Here is a 26,900-nt window from a genome sequence, read left to right on the forward strand (position 1 = left end):
AAAAGGACGTATGGCTTTCAAAAGATAAATAAAGATTACATCTATCCTTAGTGTTAGGCTTTGGTATGTTACCAATTGTGTTATCATTTGTCAACGCACGATGGCAGTAGCAGCCCATGAAATGATTAGCTGATCATTGCTTGAGTAAAGTAATCTCCTTTTCACATTCTTTTCTAGGGATAGCTACAGCTTTTGCTTATAAATTTTGACAGCTGCTGAGCTCAGCTTGACTGAGACTGAAAGAAAAGATGAAGGTTCATAGTATTTGTTCAATCAAGGTGTCCTGAACTGTTACCCCAGACACACTGTGTGATCTGAACCTCAATATATATACAGTGACAGTCTGGTGACAGCATTAACCGCAGAGACTTTCTGGAAAGCTTTGTCTTACAGTGTTAACTATTGTAGATTCTGTGGTCATTTTTTTCATCTCTCAGTCAGATTTTAGCAATTAGGAGACCTTCCCAAATCAAAAGAAGGATTTACTTAGCAGCTGATCTGACTAATAATGTTCCCTTATACGTGATGAGTTTTGACAGGGATCAAAGGTATTTGCAAGGCAGATGTAGAAATATTCTGTATTGACACAGCAGATACAACTTTCTCCAAGCTGTTATCATTTCAGTATGTCAAGGAAAAATCTTTTAGACGTGCAAAGGTAATTTAATACTCATAGTGATTGATTTAATTTGATTTGATGTTGTTACTTATTTCCTTGTTGAACACTGACGGCTTCAGCAGAATGTGTCTACATGGATTCCCTTTGGATGAACTCTTCAGTACAAACCAGATATTTAACTCAAGCTTCCTGTAATCTGAAGGAGTTGCATAGTGCTGGATTCCCATGGGTCTCCCAGCTTGAGTGAGACCAGTTTGTGCTTAATGCACATTTTCATTTGGATTGTGTTACTGAAAGAACAGTGTATCCTGCCAGCTCTAGAACCTAGCAGCAGAAATAGCCTCATCACTGCAAGAAGCTCAGGTTCACAGGCTTTACCTCGAAGGGCACAAGGACAGCATAGCTATGCTGTTTCAGACACCTAACTCCCCCAAGCATTTCAGTCCTCCAGGCCAAGATGTGGTTCAGAAGTTACTCATTCATCCTGCAGCAGTCCTAGAGGATGTACTCATAAGATGTCAAACCCACCACAGCTGCACTGAACAGTCTATAAAATGCAGCAGCAATCTTTTTATTTTAAAACTAGTTCTAATTGTACTTGTTCAATTATCTTTTCTGATAGGGTTGTCCTCCTAGCAGAGAGGAACTTGCAACAATTACCTGTGAAGATACATTATTTTTCTGTTTCTAGGACTTGCTAGTGCTAATCTCTGGACTGTTTTTTGAAGTGACAGTAGTATCAACTTCATTGCTTCTGAGAATACAGGTAGTGTAATGGTAGTGTAAGATTTGGATAGTTAAGGAAATCTGAGCAGAATATAGATTTCCAGACGATGGATTCAGATTCTCTGGGTAGAAGTACACTTGTACAACCTGGAAAATGGATGGGGCAGGTCTGAAGACTTGCTGCCACGATGTTTCTTAGCTAAAAGATTGTTGGGAATTGCAGCTGTTTTGGATTCCATACGCTGACACTAAAGTCCTGCACTGTGGAAAGAGTCAGGCACCTACTCTGTGTTCGGCCTTGCAGCCAGCAGCTGAGACATTGCAGGTGGTTATCTACTGGTGCACAAATTCTGTGTTTTAAGAGTAACATTGTGACCAAAATGTCAAAGGAGACAGGTAAGCACAGGAATTGGCTGCAGAAAAGCTGTGAATCACTGTTTTTTTAAATTCAGTTCTTTATTTTTCGTAGACTTTCCAGACTCTTGACACAAGACTGAGTAAAGGGAAGCTAACGCTTTCCATTCACTGCTCAGAAACTTAGGTTCTGCATGCAGTGAATATATATGTTTTTCAGATAATTTAAATGTTATTTCTGTTTTGCTCTAGGAGCAGAACACCTGTTTGTTGAAAATATACCTCCTTGCATTCCGTGAAATAATTTTGAAACAATTATTTGATGCTAGGGCAGTCTATGTCTATGTCTGTGCATACAAATTCTTTCTGATTCAGATGCTGAGAGAAGTGTTTGAATTTTTGGCATAAGATTCTCTACTGTTACAGTGTCCCTCATGCTTCCTACCTTTTTCAAATCCACCCACCTGTACACACATCTGATGTCTCTCTTCTCCTACTTTAACTTGTTGTCATCTTTCATTTTAAAGTCTGCATTAATCTGCTGTTAAAAGTCTTTTATACAGTTTGGATATATAAGGATTATACTGCATACTACATGTTAGATTAAGGAAATAAATCCATTTATTTCATGGTTATTATGTTGTACATTTTGGTCCCCAACATGGTAATTATTTTCAAAGAATGATTTGTTGTTAATTTTTTTTTATTTTTTATTTTTATTTTTTTTTTTTTCTGTAGTGAATCTGAAGTGAGGCTCAGATCCTGTTGGTTTGGAAAATTCAGTGGGTCTAAAAATCATACTCAGTTTTTCAGGGTCTGGGAACTTCTATAACTTAGTGTTGATGTCAGAATCCTTCCTCCACTTGGGAGAGGAGATCTTTTTTGGAGAGAAACTTCACTGTTACATAGTGTTGTATTGCCAGCATTTGGCATCTCATTGCAAGAGATTCTGTCATCTTCCTCTTTTGCTTGTTCAGCAAAACAGAAGAAAAGCTGGTTTCTCTATGTGTATTTGCTGAAAATCATTTTTAATCTACTGGCTTAGTCTATTTATTACATCCAGGAATAGTTGAAAAAGAAGCCTGAATTGATATCTGAGACTTTTTTTTGCCTAAAATAATTTACCTAATTTATTGTCTGAATTCAGATTCAACCTCCTTTATTTTTTGTAAATGAGAAGTGCAGACTGATAGTATGGGCACAAGACTTCAAAGGTGGAACCCTTACCTTTCTTGGATTCAATAGGTATTTTGCCACTGACATTTCTACAACTGAGATTTTATCCTCAGTGTCTAATGCTGAGATTTCCAAGACATTTATTTGTACTGTTTTTATTAATGCTTTGCTTAAATCAGTAAGATTTATGCACATTGACTTTGTGAAAAACAGTGTGAATATAACTTGAGTAGAAAATTTTTGAAGAATTTTCTCTTACAAAAGTCAATGGAAAATGAAAGCTATACTACAACTCATGGCTTTGATCATATTCTCTCAGAGTCTTCACAGTCACCAGAGAAAAATAAGCCAGTACAAATAGAGTTTAGTTTCTGCATCTCCCAGCACAGCCTTTTTAATAATGTGGATACAAAGCATTACATTTCTGACCAAAGGAAATATTGTAGTTTTGTCTGCTACTCTTTTGATGCAATTTTTACTACAACTTCTTTTGGTGAAAATTCACATTAACTGTTTGCCTCACAACCACAGATGTCAGAACATTTCCCTCATGCACATGCTTGGCATGTATTTGAATGGAGAAGCTGAAAGATTGTTTGAAAGAGAAGCACAGGCTTAGACTTTAGGTCTGGCAGAATACCGAACTTCAGAGAAAGAGAAGTTAAGGATCAGGCAGAGAAAATTATCATAGTGCACTGTACATGCTGAGTACCTCCTCAGTCCTCTGAAGAATGTAATTTGGTAGCGGGCTTCAGACAGTCTGTTCATATGAAGTGAGTCTCATCCTGAGCATCATAGTTGAGCTGCATGTGACTCAGCCTTATTTGTAAAGTGGAACAAAGACTGAAATTCAGAGAAACCATGTACACAAAAAAAACAAAAACAAAAACAAAATATAGATTAGAAAATAGAGAATATCAGAAACGATGAACTCCCAGGCTAGATTTGTGCAACTGTATAAGTTTTGCATTTCATTAGGATAGCTGACCACTGTATGAGAGATGGAGTTCTGCTCTGTGGTTTTGGAAGTCTTTTCCAAACCAGAGCTTAGAAAGATTGTGTTCTACGTAGTATTTATTGACTTCTGGAGCACAGTAGTTGATTTTTGTCTACCACAGCAACTTCTGCTTTTTTTTTCCCAGCATACCCTTTCCTCGCTTTTCTTTATCTGACAGGAGTGTGCAAAACCATGGTCACACTGTAGAATATGTTTGGAGGAAGGTATCTGAACAGTCGCAACGTTTTATATAATTGCCATGATTAGCATGATTGGTTCTCTGCAATCACTACGTATCTTCCCCAAGAATGACTTGCTGTGATAACTTGCTGTGGGCAGCAAAGCAGCCTCTAGGATGTGGTGATTGACCTCTGCACTAGAATTCAGAGGCAGATTCAACTTATCACAGCAACTGTAAAGAGTTTTTAGTACCTTATGCTCAGCCTTTGAATTTTCATCTTTTCCACAGAATGTGCTCCACTGTGAAAATGAAGAGATGCAGTAGCAAGAGAAGTGAGGCATTAACAAAATGAAAGGATAGAATCTCTAGCATGAAAATAGATGGAATAGAGTCTGAGTCTTCTGGGAGTTAGCTGTTTAGCCTCTGCCTTTCAGCAAGACAAGAGAGAACCAGAGTAATCTTTCTCTGCTCTCAACTCTTCTTTATCCCTCTCTTGATTCATCATGTCACTCTATATTCTGTCCTTACTTTACCTCTCCTTCTTCCCAGCTTTATTCCCTACTCAGTTCACAGAAGTTCTTTGGCAGCACAGTCTCTCTACTGCACTACATTCCGTGACTCTCTGAAAGCTGTTTTTCTGATAAGCCTCAACCTTCTTTGTCCATTTTCTCTTCCTTGGTAGGCAAGTCACTAGTTCAAAGCTAGAAACACTTTTGCTTACATCTTCATTTGCTGGAGGGGAAAAAGCTTTGTAGTCAATGTGAAATAACCACTGGACATTGATGCACATTACATAGGTAATAAAATACATCTATGTATGACTATGAAAATGTGACTGTTTTATAGAAATCTAATATTCATTTTAATTAGATCCCTATCCAATACAGCAACAGAGTGGAATTTTTTCTTTTCATTTTTTTTCAAGATCTTGGAATCAATTCTTTTCTAACTCCTTCCTTAATTTTTATGTTACTGTTGAGCTAAGTTCATGTTTACAGCCAGTTGTGAGAATGTCTGCTTATCTGTCAGACACTGGTAATAAGAAGATAGTGACTGCAGCAATGTTGACCACACAAACTTATAGTGATCCTTTTTGAAGATAATCATCACTTGATTTTGATGTGTCAGTAGAGAAAGGTAGCACCAAGCATACTTTTATTTAGAATTGGTTTTGCTGTTGGATTCATTCTTCTCAGAAGAGGTTTCAGTTTCACATCAGAAAGAACAATTAAATGGACCATCAGGCTTGACCTTCCACATAGGAAAATTCAACTTATTATTTTTTTTCAAATAATTCTGGAGCAAAATAAATATAGTTGGTTAGCAGAATCTCTGTGAAAGTATGTTTGTAACTCTTATGTTAAAAAATAAAATAATACTACCACGATCGACATTTACTTAGCTGATTTCTGACTAAATCATCTCACTTGATGCAAACTTTTTATTCATAATTAAAAAAAAACCAACAAAAAACACAAGATATGAATGGTAGTAGTATTAAAAAAAAAAAAAAAAAAAATAGACAAAGTCTCATGTTCCCAGGACCTGTTCTATGTACTATGATCTCATGTTCTGTTATTCAAAACTTTTGCTTTATCCCATTCTTCCAATGCTTTGCAGGACTCATTCTGCTTTTAGTGCAGCAAAACACGGGTTTCTTTCAGAACTACAGTTAGCAAGAATGATGACATTATGCTAACAAGCTTTTAAACAAGAGTGTTACAAAACCTGTAAAACCATTCCAGGGTAACTTTAACATTAGAGTATCACTCTTTGTAGTCACTTCCCAGTAGAGCAAATAATGTTTTTCCTCCTTGATATTAGCTTTCATTTGATTGACCAAAAACTCTAAAACCAGTCATTATTTACATACAGATTGAAAGACAAGGAAGCTAAGTCTCAAAGACAGGAAAAAACAGCTAAACATACCACTTTAGATTCTGAATATTGAAGCTTATATTGTGCATTGTCCCTTTGACCACTAGACATAGTCCCATATGTTCAGATTTTTTGACGTTTTAAAGAAGAGGTCTGGGGGATAAGAGAAGAAAAAATGTCTCAGCTTCAAAAGGATTTATCAGAGAACAACATGCCTTTTGGAAGGAAACATTAAAATGAAAAGAGTTGTTCTACAGTTTGTTTTGTGTGTGAGAAAATGAAGAAAAATTATTTTAAATGGCAGAGAAGCGCCCTGCTCTTTCCTTGTTCTGTTGTTATTGTTTGTTGGTTAGTTGTTTAGTTTTCCTTTCCAGATTTCAGGCAGATAAGGCAGCCAAATTTCCAGATAAGGCAGCCAAATTAACAGAACTGCAGTCATAAAGTCGAGACATTGTGGTTTGCTGTATTCCTTTAAATCTGATTTTAGCCTGCTTGAATTTTTTGTGTACAAACATGCTGCCCGTGTTCCCAAAGGTGAAGAATCTGCACACAGATTTTCCATTGCATGGCCAGATCTAACTCTAACATGTCAGCTGCACTTGCATTTTAAATGACTGCATGTATTCAGTTATATGAAAGGGAAGTTTGATATTAAACAAATGTCAGCCTCTGTAAGTGGAAGGATTTGTTGTTTTATGAAGATCGTTTTGGCTGAAGTCTTTTGTCAAAGCTTTACCATCACAGATGTGCAGGTGTTATTTGCTGGCTTTCACTGTGGAATGGAATAAGCAAGCACCCAAATTAACTTGTTAAACATTTTGGAGGGCCTTTCCATAGAAAAATATATTAGAGCACTTGATTCCCTTCTCTCTAAAAGGAAAAGTTATTCAAACTATCCAAAGGAAAAGGATTTCCTAATCTTTAACTGGTAATGCTCTCAAATAGCGAAGGAGAAAAGCTCAGTGTTAAACACAACAACACAACTGTAAATTAAGCCATGTCTCTTCAAAGACATTCGTTTCTATTATGTCTTGTGACTCAAATTCTGGTCCAGAACACAATGAACCACAACTTTTTTTTCTTTTTTTTTTTTTCTTTTTTTTGGTGACTGTAGAAATACAGTGAGTTTACCTACTTCCCATGCAGAATAAAGCTCACTATTTCTCAAACAATTCATTTTACATGAGATTTTTATTAGCCAGATAAACTGTTAGGTCAGTTTATCCAAGATACATAAAAAGCTTTGGGCTTTATCAGCATTATAAAGACTAATTCTGAAGACATTAATAAATATTTTACCTTTAATTTATGTTTTATTATTCACTGAAAGATTCTGTTTTCCAAAGAAAACATACCTTTTGGAATACTGTTTGTACTCTTCTAAAGTGAAGGGATGTTTCAGAAAAATAGCTGAGAAATGTGAGTGTCTCTGAGAAGGAAAATATTCAATCAAATGAAAAGGGATAAATATTCAATTTTGTACATATATTTTCTTTTTAATACTTTTCCACCTATGTTACAATTTCAACATATAAAATTTTTTAAATTTAGAAATCATACATTGATTCAGGATAAAATTTTGCATTTACATTGCCTTCAGTACTATTTTTGTAAGTAAAACATTTTTCTCAGTATTGCTTCAAACTTACAGCTGTTTAGATAATAACTTGTCTTATAGCATTCCATATCATTATCTGTACCTCATTATCGGTTTCATTGTTAATGGAAATATTTCCCAAACTAACAACATTTGAAAAACGTGTATCATGTGTACTGTAGTAAGGAGTTAATAATCTTTCTTAAAAATTCTCAAAATATGTGACAGTACTGGCTTCTGTCATAGCTTAGATGAGGTTACCTACTGGCAAACGGGGTAGACACATATATGCATAAGGGGTTTTGCTCAAGTTGATTGGATTACCATCCAGTCTGATGTCCTCAAGAGCCCTGCGTACATAAGTGAAATCTCTCATTTTGCAGAAAGTATCTTCATGCATCTCTTGAATGTTGTTGTTCTAAAAACAAAAAAGCCCAAAATGTCTGTTAGTAGCTTGAAAATAAATTTTTAATCTTTAAAGAAAAAGCTATTGATATATTTGCTGTGTCTAGGGAGATAATAGAATTTAAGATTGTGGCTACAAGTCCAAGCTGAGAAATCTCCTAAGCAGAGGGAAAAACTTTTGTCTGGTGCAGCATTTCAGAACTAAATAACTCAAACAATATAACCAAGGCAGGTTTTGCAGCAGGGGCTTGGTAGAAAAATAGAGCATTATCATTTTGAGAATGATAATGAACAGCCTTATTAATGCAACTTGGAACCAGCATAGGACCGTCCAAAAGTCACAGAACATAAATTACTATCTTAACAGATTGATGTGCCTCAACCTGTAAAGGCACAAATCTGGAATTTGATCTGTGATAAATTACTTTCCTCCCAGGCCCTCTCATGTTAGCTTAATCCACATCTGTATACATACAGTGAAAATTATATGTTTTAGAGTTTATTCCTTTGATGTAAATTCCTCTTATATACCTTTTCTTTACTAAGCTTTCATTCTTTAAATGAACCGTTATGAACAGTGAATTGCTTGAATCCAAGATTGTCTGGAAATTAGAACTAAAAAAGTCACCTCTTAAAGTGAGGATTGGCTGAAAATTATTCCTTATTACTTTATTGGTCAGAAACTGGTGTGGAAAGAATGCGGCTCACAGGTTTTGGTCTGTAACATATAGCACTGAATTCATTCTAGTATTTTATGTTTGAAAAATATTGCATTACAAAACCTTTAACTGAGCTAAATTTTACTTATTTCAAAAATTTTTAACTGACCTAAAGTTTACTTACTTCAAATACTGCAATAATTAGTTAATTTATGTCTCCAATAGTTTATTTGGGTCAAGCGCGTAGACTTTTGGATAAACAGAAGAAAGAAAACAAGATAATATTCACACTTCCCAGTTTTACTTGCTATAATTAACATGATACATAGTACCACTACTTTGTAGCCTACCTGAAGATGAAGAGCTTGGAGGCTTTCAGGGAGTGGCAATGGAACGTGATCCAAGTTATTGTCAGTGATGTAAAGATGCTGTAATTCATGCAGATCCTAGAAGATGAAGAATGAAAGCAGGTGAGGATGTTAAAATATTTTTGAAAATCTTTAGCAAGTAAATTTGAAATCTATCACTATGATTATCTCTATTGAAAAGTAACTACTTTTGCTTCAGCATTATATGGATGAAAAGGCAGAAACTCAAAGACAGTTAAGAACTTTCATTTGCACAAGTAGAAAGCTATTTCTGTTAAAGATTAACTGTTTGGATAAAAATAAAGGAAAAAGGTCTTTGAAATGTCTGTAATTAGAAACTTCATTTCAATGATGTTGAAAACTGAAAATACTGCCTCTACCAGTTATGCAGAAAGTCTTCCCTATTTTGTCTGTTTTCTTGTTCTTGTGATAAACTTACTCGATTTTGCAGAAGCTTACTTATGTTTAAAAAATTTTAACAACATAAGAAATGCTTAATCTAAGAATAAAATTCTCATTCGATTTGAAAAGCTAAATAATTTTCTCCACAGTTTAGTGGAAGAAGCAGCTTCATCTGATGATTATAACAATATCATGATATAAACTTGGCTTGGTCAATAAAGTTCAGTAGAATTCTGTCATTCGTCTTCTTCTGTTACACACCAGAGTTGTACCTAACTACTTGTTTGAGTACAGTGTTTTTGTTTAATTCTTTTCGGCAGGGATTTTTGAGACATCAGAGTGAATGTGCTTTTAAATATGGAAGAGAAGGGCTGAGAGCTCCTCATGCAGAATGCAGAAAAAATAGGTGCTAGGCCAGAGTCTCAACTTCCAGGCTGATTTTTGTTCATCATTCCTTCTCCCAGTACCTTCCTTATATTGGGCTAGGTAAAAACATCTGGTTCAATAACTGGTTGCTATTGGTTGTTTCCCTTATAAGCTACCTTCCAAAAGATGAGTTCAGACACAGTTGGTTACAACTAGCTTCTAAGAGGCAATTGGATGGTCCACATGAGCCAAGTCTAATGTGTGAAGCTAGTTATATTCTCTTTGATGTTTACAATACAGCCTAATGACTTCAGAATTTACATGCAAGTAGAGATATTACATGGCTGATTCTCTTCACCAAAATTTCTCAGGGTGATCACTCAGAGGTTCCAATTTCAAGATGGGAAGAAAGTATATTCATTTGATGATCTACTCTAGCACGTTTCCCATGTAGAAAGCAGAGTAATTTTGAAGCAGTAGCATCCATAGCTTTTCTGTGCCCTCTTGTCTGCTTGTAAGAGGAGATAAAGGAGCTTTCTGGAGCCTGTTCTCCCTGTGTTTTGTTAGCAGTGTGGATGATTGGCTTGTACATACAGTATGCCATTGTATGTCTTGTCTGGATCTTCATTAAAAAAAAAAGAAATAGGGCTTTAATGTTCAGCTGGTAGTGTTCATTCATCTTGTTCCATTTTTATTGCTTGCCTGGCAATCAGCACAGTAGCGATGACTATAATCTCAATAGCTTTACTACTGCAGGAGAGATATTAAGGCTGTTTTTCAGACCACATTCTACTTCAGTTTGGAGAGAGGAAGAAAGGATTTTCCTGTGAAACCTGGACTTACTTTAAATGCCTCGTTACGGATTCCCTTGCGACCAAGCCGGTTTTTACTAACATCAATGAAAGTCAAGGTAGATGGCAGCTTGGGAAGTTGCCTTATCCTGTTGTCACGGAGCACAAGTTCCTGAAGTTGGGGCAGTCTCCGGAAGGCATCTTCATGGATCTCTGATATTAGATTTGCAGTCAAATCAATCCTTTTTAAGTTATCTGGCAGAGAACAAGATGCAGTGAGCATTTCAGAATGTATTTCTTGAAACTTAAAAAAAAAAAAAGAAAAAAGCAAACAGCCTATTTAAATTACAGGTGAAGAGTTTTGAATCGGGTACATTTATAACTCTGAAGGTAATTCTCTCCATTTATTTCCATGGTAATGCCAACAGATACTTCAGAACAGATAATTCACATCTAATGTTTCTAGCAGAAGGGATCAACATCTCCCTTTCAACCTGTTTAAAAATTTTTGTGCCATTCATCATACATCTTTCAGTAAAAGAAGTCAGTAATTGTTAAATTTACATTTGTTCTGGAAATATTTTAAATTATTAACTTTTGAAGAAAAAAGTTTAAAGGGAAATAAAAATAATCTCTTCCATCTGGTTCCACATTGTTGTCACCATTTTCCTTCTGGAATGTAATGTAAGAAATTGTATATGTTGACTTTTTTTTCTAAAATACATTCAAACATTTTTTCCAGTGAAAAACATATTAGAAAATGAAACTTACTTTACACAGAACATATAAATATCAATGTATTGATATACATTGACTTGAACTTTAAGTCAGTTAATCTGTGGCTTCCTTATAATTTTTATCCAGAATGTTTTTCATCATTAATCATTATTTTATTCTATTTAACATTTATTTAACTTTTTTTTTCATTGTGCTATCTTTCACTTTTTTAATAGCAGTGTATTTAGGCTTAAATAACTTTTAGCTTTTCTAAGTGTTTCTTGCCTTTATTTTATTTATAAATGGAAAATGTGTCACTTCTCAGCTTTCATTTTACTATGCTGGCCAATCCAAGACTTACAGTTTGCTTTTATAGAGAATCTTTTATTCCCTTTAATTATTGCAGTAGCCTTTTTTTTTTGACAGTGATTCAACACTTTTCAGCATTAAATCTATAAGCATTTGTTACATAAAGATAGTCTAAAACACAAAACAGAGAAAGTGGCTTGATCATCAGACTGGTAAGTGTAAAAATCATGTATCTTCAAGATGGCTCAAGTAAGAAACTGGAAAATCAAAGCTTCCTAGATTACTAATTTTTGGCCAGTTCAGGCCACACAAGATTTTGAATTAGAATTTTTCATTTAGTGAAGAATTTCCTAGATAGTTCTGGAGTAAATCTACCTAAATCTACCTTGGAAAATCGTACGTTCTGATATGCTGCAAATATTCCATTATTGTTTTTGTTGTTGTTGTTGTTTTTGTTTTTGTTTTTAATTATTATTATTTTTATCTTTCTAAAGTTTATTGCAGGTAAGAGCAAAAACACAGATGAACTTTATTATTTCAGTAATTCAAGATTTTGACAATATTTGAAATACTGATCTCTAAGCAAAGCAAACCATTTTTCTATGTGTGTTTATAAGTATAATCTTACTAGCATCAAACATAATGTATAATGAATCACAGTGCCAGGAAGAACAGAAAATAAAGATATTTGGAAAAATAGTATTTTCCATACTTAAGTTAGCAAAGTCGTTTTTGTTTATCTTCCTGATTCGGTTGTAGCGTGAGTAGAAATACATGGTTTTCTTAGGCAGTGGTGGAACAGCATCTAGCTCGTGGTCATCACAGTAGACTGTTGTTCCTAGGCATGTACACAAAAGGCATGTAGGAAGGCCTGTGAAAGAATTTAGAAGAAAACTGTTATAAAAATGTCCAAAAGGATATGTAAAATAATACAATGAAATACTCACCTAAGCATATAAAGGATTTTAGTGATGCTAAAGGTAAGTCCTATTCCATCTTGATCCACAACATATAATTACAACAAAGTGATTAAGTTCTGCCTTAAAAATAATTACTTTTTTTTTCCTAACTATGCCTTTTGGAAGGGCTTTTAACATATTTCTTAGGATACTGTGTGTCCCAGGCTACAGCAGTGGAATATTATGTGGCAGCAGCAGCCAAAATTCAATTTAACCCTAATCTAGGAAGAGTTCACTTCCATCTAGAAGGGAAAATTAACAGCCAATGACTGAAACTTAAATTGATTTCCTTAATCTGCTTCTGTAAATAGTATTTCTAAGTAATGTGTAGGGAAGTTAATATTTTCAGAGCTATAGAGAACTTTAATTTTTTATTTAGGAACTTTTTATTTAGATTTCATGATTCAGAAATTTAATGTCAGGAATAAAAGTGTCTTTATATCAGTCTGAGTTAAGGTAGTTTGAAGACTGTGTTAACAAAATGGTTATCACCAGAATGAAATTGAAAAAGCAAGACATTTCTTCCTAATCATATAACTGTATGAAGACAGTGAAATCAGGTGTTTCTCATACTATTCAAATGTTGTGATAATTCTGACATCAACTGGATGTTCTGAGTGCTATTTTGTGCAGAAAAAGTTGCTAGTTGCTATGAGTGTTCCATTTTTGATACATTTTCTGAGTACTAGTATAAATCATAAAATCATAGAATAATGGAATGGCCTGGGTTGAAAAGGACCACAATGATCATCTAGTTTCAACCCCCCAGCTACGTGCAGGGTTGCCAACCACCAGACCAGGCTGCCCAGAGCCACATCCAGCCTGGCCTTGAATGCCTCCAGGGATGGAGCATCCACAACCTCCTTGGGCAACCTGTTCCAGTGTGTCACCACTCTCTGTGTGAAAAACTTCCTTCTAATATCTAACCTAAATCTCCCCTGCTTCAATTTAAAACCATTCCCCCTTGTCCTATGACTATCAATCTATGTAAACAGTTGTTCCCCCTCCTGCATATAAATGCTCCCTTCAAGTACTGGAAGGACACAATTAGGTCTCCCCTGTTTGTCATCTTTTAGTGCTATAGAAATATTCCTCTGTTTCATGTTTCTTCCTTTTTTGTAGCAGATAGCTGGTTGTTCTAGTTAGTTATAAACTAGTAGCATAATTAATGAGTATGGAAGTATTATTTTTGCAAATGAGATTTTCTCCCAGACTACCTGTAGAAGATTTGCCTTCTTAATCAGTGCCAGTTATCAACAATAAACAGTTACTAGCTGAAGGACAAGCTATACATGTGCTGTCTTTTCAAGCAAGATTAAAAATTACAGATGACCAGAATACTCTTTTATTTGTTAATATCCACTTGGGTAACTAAGAATAACATTTCTATAAAGATTAAACTTTTATTTCTAATTTCCCTAACTTCTTTCAAAGGGTGGTTTAAACTAGCTACAGGGAGAAAACAAATTGTCATAGCTTGAATCATTCCAATAATTTTAGACCTAAATGAATGCAGAGTTGAGAATGGCTGATTTTATTCTTTGAAATATTGCAACATAGTACAGGAAGAGCATTTCTTCTTATGTCCTATTTGAAGGACTTGTACTTATCACTTTGTCTAGAGTAGGCTAAAAAAGGATAAGCGTAGGGTAAGGATTCAAAAATATGTCAAAAAGATAAATGAACTTGGCTTGATGTTTCTGGGCTTTGTAATCTTCTGTCCAGTGTGAAGCCAAGAACAGCAGCAAAATCTGAGAGGAAAATATGTTGCTGAAAAAAATAAAGGCATCAAATAATCTTATTTGATATGTTACTGCCCCTGGCCTCCCCCATGCATCTTTTCATTTGATGCACTAGTTGTTTTACATTCAATGCTCAAAAAGTCTGATAGATGAAGTATTCATCATATGTAATATGTATGTGAAATGTAATTCTAACTTCCTAAAGTTTTAAAAATTGAAGGAAGTTGTAAGGGGTTTTCAGGATTCTCCTGGGAAATTGTCATTTCCACTTCTGTTTGTTTTGGCATATGTATAATGTTTTCGTCTGGTCAATGTTCACTATTAATAGAAGAAAAAACAGACTAAGACATTATTCATTTCTCCTCATCAGACACACACAGTTTTGGAAGCTCGAGCTTTTCTTTTCATTTATCTTCCATGGCAGTCAGGTATGTTTTTAAACATGGTAAAAAATATTTAGGCTTTTTCTGTTGTGTGTTGGTCACTATACAACACAGACTTATCACAGACATGAATAACTACAATAGTCTTCAACTATGGGTTTAGAGGAACTACTAGCAAATCCTAATTATTAACAGCACAATCTTGTTGTGCTTTCATACTAACCGTCTTGAGTTTGGGGCACAAGAACCCCGGACCCTTGTGCAGAAGATCCATCAATTAATTTTGGCGTTGATGCTTCTTCCTCAGGTTCTTCTGTCAGTGGTGCAGAAGAATAACTCTCTTGAATTATCGAAGGTATTGCAGTCCCAATCTCTGTCTGGGAAAAAGTTAAGAGAGAAATGTTACTGTTTACTTCCACTGGCAGCTGTTTGTCTTCCAGTTACTTATAGTCTGCCAGTAGAGGTCACATAAGTTCTGAAGTTTAGTGCTCAAGCTGCATTTTATCAGGCAGATAGAGTGAATTCTGGTGGTGTGTAAACAAATCATAAAACTTCAGCATGCTTATTATCTTTTTATCTTAATTTTTAAATGTGCTGTTTGCACACATGAATGCAAGCTGCATATATTTCATCAATAACAACATGTACTAACAAAATACTTTTATCTGCTTTATTTAAACACACCATTTTTCTGATAAAGCTGGACATTGCTCTGTGTGACAATGAATTAAAATTTGCTGTGAAGCATCAAAAATATGCCTGCTATTTATCTATGATAATGGTAACTTGATCATCATAACTTCAAATTCAGTGTGGCTGTGAAGCCACTATTACTGTTTTAAAAACAGTAACATACTTTTAAAAAGTTATTATTCAAGAATTCTGCAGTTCAAGTGAATGCAATACTAACATGTCATGAGTATTTTTGTCAAAATTTGTTCTTAGTGTGAATAACTGAACACCCTGATTAGCTTCATTTGTTTGTGGATATGTTATGTAAGAGGAAGAATTAAAAATAAAAGTTATTAGATAAAATACTAATTTAGAAAAATTCTATAAAATTTGTCAGATCTCTTCACAGAACAAGAAATAATTTTTCTTCTTTAAATCCTCTATTGAATATAATTAAGATATTTAGTCAATTTTAATGTGATCATTCTAAAAATGACATGATTTTTCTATAGGATAACTTCAAAATAAAAAAATAAAATGTGGGAATTTTCTCATGTCATATCATCTCTCATAAAACAGTGTTGTAGACTCACCAAGCTTGTTGCTCTAGGGGCCCACATTTGCAAAGAGGCAGTGCATTTTCCTGTAATCACCCAGACACTAAGAATGCACTGTAGTTATCTAACCTTTGCATTTTGCTTTACTGCTGTATCTTGATTTCCCCATGTTTGAGCCCCTCAGGCTCTCCTTTGAAAATGCACTTATTTTTTAAATCCAGAACAGTGAATTAGGGTTCTTACGGTGCTTTGCACATTGAGGTGCTGTTTAAATGTTAGTTAATGTATACTACTCTTTGGTTGCTGCACCCTAGTGCTGCAGTTAACACTCCTTACAGTCTATCTAAAATAGAGTATCAAAAGTAGGATTTTTGTCTCACTACTTTCATCTTGCACAAAGGCACTCAAACGTAAAGTTAAACTTTATGTTTCCCTTCACTGCAGCTTTCTAGCACAAATAAAGCTGTTGAATCCTGAGTTTCTCACCTGACAACTTCTCATACTTCTAGATCATTACCCCTTTACTGCTGGCTTTGCTATCCCACTGGAGAACTGGTTGTTCAAGTTGCTCATACTCACATCCATAAATCGTAGTAGTAAAGGCCAATAAAAGATGTAGATTGCATCCATACGGGACAGGTCTTTAAGAATTTTTAAAATTAGGTTTTCTATTTAGACTACACAAGTTAGAAGAAATAGCACACATGAAATGCTAGGTCTCAGATTCAAGCATGAATAATGTCTTTGCTACAATCTAATATCTATATGAATTAGATTTGGACTGAATGGGCTTTAGGGTCTCTGTATATTCCCTAGTTACATCACTATAGGCCATATTTACAGATAAATATGTGCTGATTTAGTTATTAGGATCATAACTTTGTAGAATGCGTGGTCATCAAGTGAGCAAAATGAACTTGAGATGAACTATGACTGAGTAACCTGTTGGTGTAAATAGGAGTGAGGCTGTACCTTGCTCCTTTGTGTAGACAAATACAAAATGTTCCCATCTGTAGCACTAACAGTAAGAAGCTTAAGCAGGAATAGACTTGTGGACAAATCTAAAGAAGACTTTGGGAACAAAGGAAATGGGACAGATGTTCTCTGAATGGAGAAAGCCTAGAGGGAGAGATACATTCCAGACTTTTATTGACCCAGGCTTGCACTGCACTAAAGTACTTGCACATGCTGTCTACTTCTTCACCAGAGGACATCAGTTAAGAGTCCCTGACCTGAATAAAATCCATAGATTTTGAGACTTATTAACAGCTTTATATACATATTTTGTGGCAATTCTACAGAAAACAACATTCTGGATAGAAGCATTTTCAAGAGAGGGTTTGTAAATAGACCTAGGAAAACATTCCTTTCAGTTGTCACAGGATTTGAATCATCTACACTATCTTTCTCTGAACATTTGAGGGTTTACTTTATGATATTTGAGATCCGCAGTTTTCTTTCTCTGCCTTTTGCCGTTCAGCTGTTCTTAGCTCTTTAGTCACTGTTGTTGGGTAGCAAGGCAGAGATGCTAACTTCTAGTAATTCTGTTTCTGGATTGTTTTTTCTCACTCTTTTGTTACAGGATATGATCTCATTTTGGGGATGCATAGATAAACTTCTGCCCACATTTCTTCTAGAGAAATTATTCCAAGCAGCCCACATTAATATCTGTTCGATCTCTTGCATCTGTTGTCACCATCATAAAAAAAACACCAACTATTGCAAGGAATGTTATGACATTGCCATTTTTGCACTAGTAATAGGAGTTTAAATGTATTACATACCAGTCCCAGAACATGAGCAGCATTTGCTTGCTGTACATAGACTGGACTTGAACCAGTAACCTAGAGATAACAGTCTGTTTCCCATTACTGGTCATCTGATCCATATAGTTTTCTATTTTCTACATATTTGATAAATCATGCAAGACTGTAACAAGACAAAGATGTTTCTTTGACTGTGTATTGTACAGAATGATCTTTTGTCTTCCAGATGTTTGTTGCTTTTTTTGGCAACACACACTTTATAAAAAAAAAAGAAATATTTTTAGATCACTTTATGAGATCTCTCTTCTTCAATTTTTTTTGTTTGTTTCCTTTTGTATTTCCTTTGCTATTCTAAATAATATATTAAAAAAAAATGCAAAGCAAGATTAATATTATAAAGATAGAGGATATATCTCTTTGCCAATATATACAGGTCTTCAAATCATAATTAGCCTTTAAAGACGGACATAATACATGTCATAAGAGAACAGTGAAAAACAATCACATCACATCAAACGACATGATATGAAGCTATTCTACTCTGCCTTTGGAATCAATTGAGAGATTTAGTGAATACCAATACCAGTATTAGCTACAAAGCATGCTGTAAGCAGAGTAATATGTTTATTAAGATGTCATGAAATATTCATGAAATATATATTTTTCTCCTATATTTTCTGAGTGTCACTATAACTGAAAATGAAACTGTTCAATGTGGCTGACCAATTCAGAGGCACTTTCAGATCAGAAAGTTAAAAAAATTAAGAGTAAAGAAATCTGAACATACTGAATGAGTGATAAAACACAACTGGTGAAAGCCTAGTCATGTAACCAGTCATCCACGGGCTAGACAACTAGTATAAGCTGGCCTCCTACCACAATCAGCAAAGAAAAGAACATCTGAAGAGCTCCTGCCATCAACTCAAAACAGATTTTGTAGGTATTTATCTCTCATCATTACCTGAAAAAGAGGTAGGAAAAAAGTGTAAAGGTTTAAAGATTAGAAAAGGCTCAGGAAGCTGAAATGTGAAAAGAAAAAAAAGATGAAAGAATGTTTGTGGGGTAATAGTCAGCAGTAGTGGAACAGACTGGAAATGTAGATGAGTAACGTACATTAGGACCATGGATCCGCATAAGCTGTACAATGAACAGAAATACAGAATGCAAAGGAATTCAGTGAGGGAAATGGCAAGGCTTGAAGCCATCACTCGCCCCATTTTCTTCTGAGGTTTTGCATATTGTTTAATGTCTACAAAAGACTTCAATAGCTTCTAGGATCAAGATTGATATATTTTATGTAATAAGTTTAAATCTACAGGAGAATCTCATGTGTGCCTTGTCTCAGATCTCTTTTACTGCAGAAAATATGCTTAAAAACACAAGCTGAAGTTCATAACTTAAAAAGAAACATTATAAACTTGAAGGGGCAGTTCTTCCAACACACTGGCCCACCAGAACAAACTAGCTCCCCTACTGCTGTCCTGAAACTGTCAAACGCTTACAAGAAAATACTTAAATTGTGGAAGAAGTTATTGGTTTGTTTTTCTTTCCAAAAGTGGCACCTACTAATTTCTTCTTGAATTTTGCATTTAAGATCTTCTTTTCTCTTATTGACTTTTTGTAGCTGTGTCATGTCTGATTATAGCTGAGTAAAAATACTCATGTTGCACAGCACTGGAATAGGGATTTTACTTACAAATTCTGTTGTCTGAGAATGCAGAAATTCCATATAAATGGAGCTAAATCAGGATTTCCATCAATTAATTAATTAACATTAATTAAGTTAAAGTCTCATAGCAACACTGTTTGAAATTACAGATTTCTAACATTCTCGTTTGAAAGCTATGTAATCCTTAAGCAAGCCTAGAGCAGACATTATTCTTTGGAATAGTGATGAAATTGTGGAAAACAAATTGCAGAGAAATACCACGCCAGTTTTAGAAATCAGAAAAGGGCTCTTTGAATCATGAAAAGTTTTCATCAGAGCTGAAAACTAATCTCAGCTACTTAATGAGGACTACCACAGCAGTTCTTGCTGATCCAAGCCACAAAGTGAACATACACAGTCAGTTAAACAAACTTGGAGACCACTCAGCCTGCTGGAGTTTCTACCAGGAATGTTGTCAACCCACAGAAGCAACTTCAGTTTGACTTTCAGAGCTACCTGTAGAGGAGGTTCAGCATCTCAAGCATATTTTCTCATGCATTGCAGTCAGATCAGGCATTGCTGGAGCTGAACATGCTTTTGTTCAATTCATCAACCTAGCTTTTCCTAAACGCACTGTGATTTCTTTGAGTACACTCCAACAAAACACTGTTAGAAACATGAACAGAAAAGGACTGTAGTCGCTCCACTTAACTTCAGTATTGAATTAAAATATCCTGTTTAGCAACTTAAACTACTTTTATGTGGACAGGCAAAAAAGAGTCACCTCCTGAGAGTGGTTCAGTTCAACTTCCTGAGGTGCCTGTCCATCTTCCTTTGGCTGTGCAGGAAACAATATGGAAGCAATAATATTTTTCACTAGACATCAAAGTCTGGTGTCGTGTCTATTCTTCATCTCATTTCTATAGCTTACAGTGCTAAGATATTTCATCTGATTTGATCCAAACTGGTATATGCATGTAGCCCAGCCACCGTGATACAGATATAATCCTCACAAGCTGTTGCATCTTCAGAATTAGAAAAATTTCTAACAGTTTAGGTATGTCTTCACAGAGTGGACTGTTAGTGTAAAATCAGCTGACAACTATTTTGTAACAGGTCTAGAACAAGAATACAAGACAAAGGAGAAAGTGATGAGGACATTCAACCAAGAGAGAATATACTTGTTAGCCTGCCAAGGTAGGCATCACAAAAATTTCTGTTCCAGAAGACTTCCTAACTATCAAATGAAGGAGAGAGGAGAGCATGGATGAGATGCTGAAGCAAAGCCAGAGGCTATCCAAACAGGGAAAATTCAGGACAGAATGGGAGCAAACCAAAGCAAATGTGATTATGTAGCCTAATTAGTGATGAACTGAGAATTTTTCAAAGGATTATTCGTGTACCGTGCATTAGAAAATCACTGTACATGAGCAAAGATAGAGACAACAGAGGAGACTCAGAGCAGAACCACAGCCCTCTCTGCTTTGAACTGTATACCAGACCATGTTCTGGACTCTAAACACCAGAAATTTTTCTTTAAAATCTGTATCTTGTTTTGACTCACTCTAAAATGTTTCTTATCTTAAATGTTTTTTAAATGGGATAGAGGTGCACATTAAAAGCTTACTTGTATTCAGAAAAAAAGACATACAGCCATGCATACAAATTTAGAAATCTGGGTTAATTTTATCGAATATCTGTATCCTTACGTCACAATCCGTATTAGTAGGAAGGATACACATCTGTTCTTTCTGGAAGAGGTCGTAAGGCTGGATGTCTGGCAAAAAATGCTTAAGTGCTCGAGGATATCAAGGTAGCAAGCATCTATTGTAAAAGGTGTAATCTCACTGTCAAGTTTCGGCTCTCATCTCTCGCACAGGAATTTCAAGGCTGGTGATAGTTATACTTAAGTAATGAGCTTAAGCTGGACCAATTTCGTGCCTTCAGACTAGGACAACAACTGCCGATTATTTCACTGTTTGAGGCAGGAGGAGGATTGCAGTTTATTCTCTTAGAGTAGTGGTAACTGATGTTATGACTATTTTCAGTGTTTTAGGTATTTAAGATTATTTTAGCCAGTATACTTAATCTTTATAACTTTTTGTGTAGATATGTAGGAGAGACTAGCTTTTCTTGGACTATTTTACTAGAACTTCCTTCCAGTACCTGAAGAGAGCTTATGAGCCGAAGAATTTTTACATGATCTGATAGTGACAGGACAAGGGGGGGTGGGTGGCTGGAAATGTCTGGTCTTTGTGGAGATATCCACACAGAAGCATACAGAATCAGAGTGAAAGTAAGAGCTGTATTCAAAGCTCAAATAGAACATTGCCTAAATAAAGCTCCAAATGGTAAACTTAATTCCCTTATTAACTATATAGTTATTTTACTTCTACTTTAGTTGTGCCAATTCATAAGCTTTTTTAAAGTCTGTATGATGTATACCCACTTTTAAGTCTCTAGCTTAATCAGAAACCTACTACAAAGTCAGAAAAGCAGTGAAGCTTCTTTCAACACTGAATATGGGCAAGTTGGAATTCTTGCACAAGTAACAGCCATCTTCATTTCTGTTACAGTAACAGCAGCAATCCTTTGTGTGCATATGCAGATACATTTATGTGAATGTGTATTTATGACTCATGTTCTTTTCTTTGAGCAGTATTGAGAACATTCTATTAGCAGTTTGATTCAAATTCAATACACAAATGCAATTTTAGATATTAGGTTTTTTTACAGTGCTAATTTTCTCCTGGATCCATACTACCCAGCTCATGTATTCTGTGTACACAGACATGGACCTTCTTTTTTTTTGCTGCTTATTTAGTGCTAGGTTAGCTTTCTCCCTTCTCAGCCTCACTGGTACCAAGGAATTAGGCAGCATTATTTTTCTGCTGTCCATATCTTTTCAATTCCTATTTTCTGTCATAATTTTTCCTAACTGAGGGAAAATGGACTAGTTAAATTTAATAGGCAGTGTAATCAAAAGTGTGTAATATGATTTTATTAAACCTTATTAGCTGATGCACATAGGAATATCTATGCACAATTTATTTGTCTCATATCCAAACAGAGTTTTAGTTTCAAAGAGGGAAGAATTTCTGTTAGCATAAACAAGAAGTTACACAACAGTCTCTTTGACAGACTGACTTCATCATATCCATTTTAAGGAATGAAATCAGTACACATTTGCAGAGCAGTTGGGACAATGAAGACATAGTCTTGACTGGGGCCTTTGGACCCCACTGTGACATAAATATTCATTGAAAATAATAAACAAAAAATTGCTATGAAGGAAAGGGATGGTACAATGCATGTTTATGCAAGTTGTAACTGTCAGCTAAAACCAATACAAAGTTTGTAGATAACTTTACAGTGACATATCTTTGCAGTCTTTCTCCTCCAGGACCTTGAAATTTCAATCTTGGTAAAAGGTTTGTATTCTTATTTTCCTTTTTGTTGTTGTTCTTTTTTCATTGCTGTTGCTCTTTTGTGATTGTGTGTGTGTGTATGCATTGCCTTTTTGCCTTTATCTGCAATTTTTACTGTTCTCCTTAAAGTCTTTATAAAGTTTTCTTTCTGATTGATGTGTTAGTAAGGTTTTCTTGGCAACAAATGTCCTTTGGCAGCAGTCTTGGCTTGGACTTTCATGTTTCAGAACTTAGACACTTAGAAACCACAGGTTTTGTAGCCCAATTTTGATCTAATACATGCCAATGCACAACTTTGATTCAGGATTCTGTACAATCCTCCAATTCCCAGCTGTAAGCAAAATCTTTGTACTAAAAATGTGTTCCATGTACATTTATTGTATACAATGAAAAGAATGCAAGAAATTACAAGCTTATTTTAGCAGGCGTTGCTAGAGAACATCTGATTTCCATTGTTAACTTTTCAAAACTCAGTATTGAAATTATAGAAGTCATGCCTCTTTTGTCACTGTTAGCTTTGTTAAATTAAAATTTCAGAACTCAGCCAGACATAGGTATCTTTGAGTAAAATGGGTGTCCCAAAAGAGAGGATGAGTTTGAGATGCAACACCTAATTTTAACCAGATAGAATGAGAGATAGGATTCCCCTCCTGATTACTTGTAGGTCTTTCAGTTTGGTGATTGCACACTCAGCAACTGATTACAGGACACATTGGGTAGCATTCTGGAAAGGATATAACTGACACAGGTACTTTAGTTCAATTCTTTGACATTCACAAGGACCTAATGCCCCTTGAAATAAGCAGAAGCATCTCATCTGAAGTCCTAGTGCAAGTTTGACTCATAGACCATCTCAAAATCAGTTGGAAGTATGAGCCTGGAAAAGCTTTAAATTTTCCAATTAGTCTAAAAATGTGTCAGGAAAAGTTTGAACTGTGAATCTAAAAATCTGTTATGTAGAATGATTTATCTTTGCAAAGAACTGAAGAGAGCAACAACAGATAACATTTCTTCAGTTTTTCAGACTTCCAGAAAGCTAAAGCATTATTTGGAGGTCTCTAAAGCAAAATGCAAATCAGGTCCTAAAGAGTTACTGCACTCCATTTGGATCGAATGAAGGCCTGCTATTTGTATGTGCCTCTGTGGTACTGCTCATCATTTAAGCTATGCATAATAAAATCTAACCCATGACCTTCAGTAAATACTTCAGTTCTATACACAGGGCTGCACACAGAGATGTGTAGTTTGCATCTTCATGGTAAGTTGTAACAGTGATTGAGAAGTCATAAAATCATAAAATGGCTTGGGTTGGAACAGAGCTCAAGGATCACCAAGTTCCAACCCACTGCTGCAGGCAGGGTTGCCAGCTGCAACATCAAGTACTAGATCAGACTGCCAAGGGCCCCATCCAACCTGGCCTTGAACACCTCCAGGGACAAGGCATCCACAACCTCTCTGGGAAGTCTGTGCTAGCAGTTCACCACCCTCTCAGTGAAAATCATATGTGTTGTTTATAAAACATGAGTGATGACAATAATGTTTAGAGTATCTGAATGATAACTGACTTAAAAGTCTATAAAAGCTTTCTGATTTCTGTAACACTGACCACCCTGAGCTCTCCTTTGGGCTTTGGGAACTATGAATGCTTAGGCTTTCTTTGGGGTGGTACATGGGAAAATGAATGTAAGCAAAGGATTTTGGCAAAAGATCTGGGAAAAAACAGCTCTCACAGGGAGGTCCATCCATTCATCCTTAAAGTAACATTCTGTCCAGCTGCTATGATTGATGACCTTCACTTGGAGAATTTTAAGAAGACTGGATAAAGAGCTCAGCAATGGGAGAAAATCCTACTTTGGAGAAGTTTACGAGACAAAATAAATATTTTTGATGTCTTGTTTCTATTCCATGTTTCCCTAAATATAGCAAACTGAGATAGGATCTGCTTTATCTTGTTTGATATAAAATTGATTATTCTGAATTTCCTTTCAGCTGGAAGAGAGCCACAGGAGACTTGCCTTATTTGCCTAATGTCCCTCAGAAACTTGAAGAGGGGTCATACAGACAATAGTATCATAGCATGTCATAGGGAGACCAGAAGACAGCTGCACTTAGCATTCAGGACATTACTGAGAAATCTATAGGACTGGTACATTCTCAGGAATAAAAGGCATAGAAACTCAGAGTTATCGCTCCCTAAAATGAAGCACAAGCATCCAGTGATTTAAAGTTGAAGGTGAATTTTTCAAGGAAGAAAGCACAGATGAATGAGTATTTAAAGAGCTTTGAATCTGCATGGCACAGGGAAGTGGATCAATGACAAAATCATTCCTCTAGGCCGAAGTTCTTCACAGTCCTTCTTAGATTAGAAAATGTATTTCCTCTAAACTGTGAGGTTCTGATCCTAATGCAGACGTTGAGATGATATTTATCATTCCAATTTGCTAGTTTTGAAATATACTTATCTGTAAATTTTGTCTCTTTTTCCTTTGATTTTCATGCTGCTACCTTGATTTCACCTTGATGAAACACTAGCTACTGTCTTTCTCAGTGCAATCATGAATCACTAAGAGGAGCACATTTTCATGAATTATGTACTGTTATGTAAGAAACTATTAAAATACTATATGTAATTAAAAAAAAAAAAGTCAAAAGCAGAAACAAAAACAAAGCAACCACACAAAATTACCTATATTACCTAACTAGTTTTTTTTACTTATCTTCTATTATGAACATCCCCTAGTATCCAGATATCCACTCAGTGCTGTATCACACAGTGCTTATATCACCTTCATGGAACTTTTGCCCATGGCTACGAAGCAGAGTGAGATTAGCACTAATGTAGCTTTTTAGTAACATAGAGAAATACAAGAACCGAGAAGAGAGCATTAAGCTCAACAAATTGAGTCATGTCTTCTACAGGCCACACTGTCTCAGAATATGACAGAATTTTTCTTCAGTAATATTTCTTCCATTCTTGTTTTTCAATTCAAGCTCTTTCTCTTTTCCTTTCTCACTTCCTTTTGTTCACTTTTCTAACAGAAATAGTAATCACTACTTTTTATAGCCTAAAATACTTGTGTTTAACATATTCGTTATTATGAGAAATAACCTCAGGTAACAGCGTTTCACAACCTCATGTCATGGGGAATCCTGCATGCCCTGTATCAGCTGCTTCAGTCTCTCATATGGACAAATCACTGGGACAATCTCTGTCACAACTTGCAACAAAGTGAGGAATCTCCTGCCTGATCACACATACACAAATGAATAGGGAAAAAATTTGGCCACATTTTTAGACTGGAGAAAATGTGAACTGACAACAGTGTGTTATTAGCACAGAGCATTGATTGTTGATCAACAAAAGGCAATAAAATGAGCAGATTTGTCTGCTATATGTTTTCATGGCCAACAAAAGCCATCTGTAGCTGTCGCAGTTATGTACTTTAAAAGAACAGAAAAATTAAAAGTTCTCATTACCTCTAATTGGTCAGATTGCTCATTTTCAGCATAGACAAATGGGTGAGGCAGTTCTCCAAGTGAAACATCATAGAACTCAGAATCATAAGTTACAGGGTCAGTGATAGGTACAGCTCCAACATACTCAAAGATAAAAAATCCCAGAAAAATATTTACAAACGTCTTCATTCTGTCTTTTTTTTTTTTCCCTGAAAGAGAAGAAAATGAACAAAATGTGACCAATATGATAATTGCAAGTAATCCATGAAAATTTAATCTCAGAAATACAGTGGTTCTTTTCATGCAGCAATGATTTTGATGCTCATATTTATTCACAATGTCTCAAAGGTTTATTTTGGATCAGAGAATTTCTGCAGATAGCTTTGGTCATACTAACATTTAGCTAATAAAGGAAGGACCTACTGATTTTTGTTGTATCAGAATGGTATAAAAATAAACTGACCTCAGTGAGAAGAAATCTAAAGGGTAAAAAAAGTTTGTATAATGATCTTTATTCCTTTCATCTATAATTTACTATTTCAAATGTATCACTAGAAAGAGCTTTTGAGAAATTAGCCAAGGGTAAGTTATTATTTTTTAATCTATCACAATAAATCATACTTTGAAATGTCCAGTGTAATTTTGTCTTTCTTCCCTACCAAAATGTATTCAAAAACATTAGGACCTCTTTCCTTGCTCTCTTCAGATGAGCATAATCAAGGCACTTTTTCATCCAATAGCTGT

At 35.3% G+C, this 26,900-nt stretch overlaps 1 protein-coding gene across 1 annotated transcript; it reads right to left on the reverse strand.

Annotated features, from left to right (window-relative positions):
• Positions 1-7,155: 7,155 nt before the first annotated feature.
• EPYC (epiphycan) lies at positions 7,156-26,629 on the reverse strand. The gene is made up of 6 exons (XM_010708998.2): positions 26,178-26,629; positions 14,853-15,006; positions 12,258-12,416; positions 10,572-10,774; positions 8,943-9,038; positions 7,156-7,946 (listed from the first exon to the last, which is right to left on the reverse strand). Exons 1-6 carry the CDS (start codon positions 26,457-26,459, stop codon positions 7,776-7,778), a joined length of 1,065 nt encoding a protein of 354 aa, XP_010707300.2. The 5' UTR covers positions 26,460-26,629; the 3' UTR covers positions 7,156-7,775.
• Between the last annotated feature and the right edge of the window lie 271 nt (positions 26,630-26,900).

This window comes from Meleagris gallopavo, chromosome 1, assembly GCF_000146605.3.
Source record: "Meleagris gallopavo isolate NT-WF06-2002-E0010 breed Aviagen turkey brand Nicholas breeding stock chromosome 1, Turkey_5.1, whole genome shotgun sequence".
Classification (NCBI taxonomy): domain Eukaryota; kingdom Metazoa; phylum Chordata; class Aves; order Galliformes; family Phasianidae; genus Meleagris; species Meleagris gallopavo.

Coding starts and splice junctions, on each gene's coding strand:
- EPYC (XM_010708998.2), bottom strand. CDS start 26,459: ATGAAAAGAACCACTGTATTTCTGAGATTAAATTTTCATGGATTACTT. Junction 10,775..12,257: donor AAACGACTTTGCTAACTTAA/GTATGGAAAATA, acceptor GTTCTCTGCCAG/ATAACTTAAAAAGGATTGAT. Junction 7,947..8,942: donor TCCAAGCTCTTCATCTTCAG/GTAGGCTACAAA, acceptor TTTTGTTTTTAG/AACAACAACATTCAAGAGAT.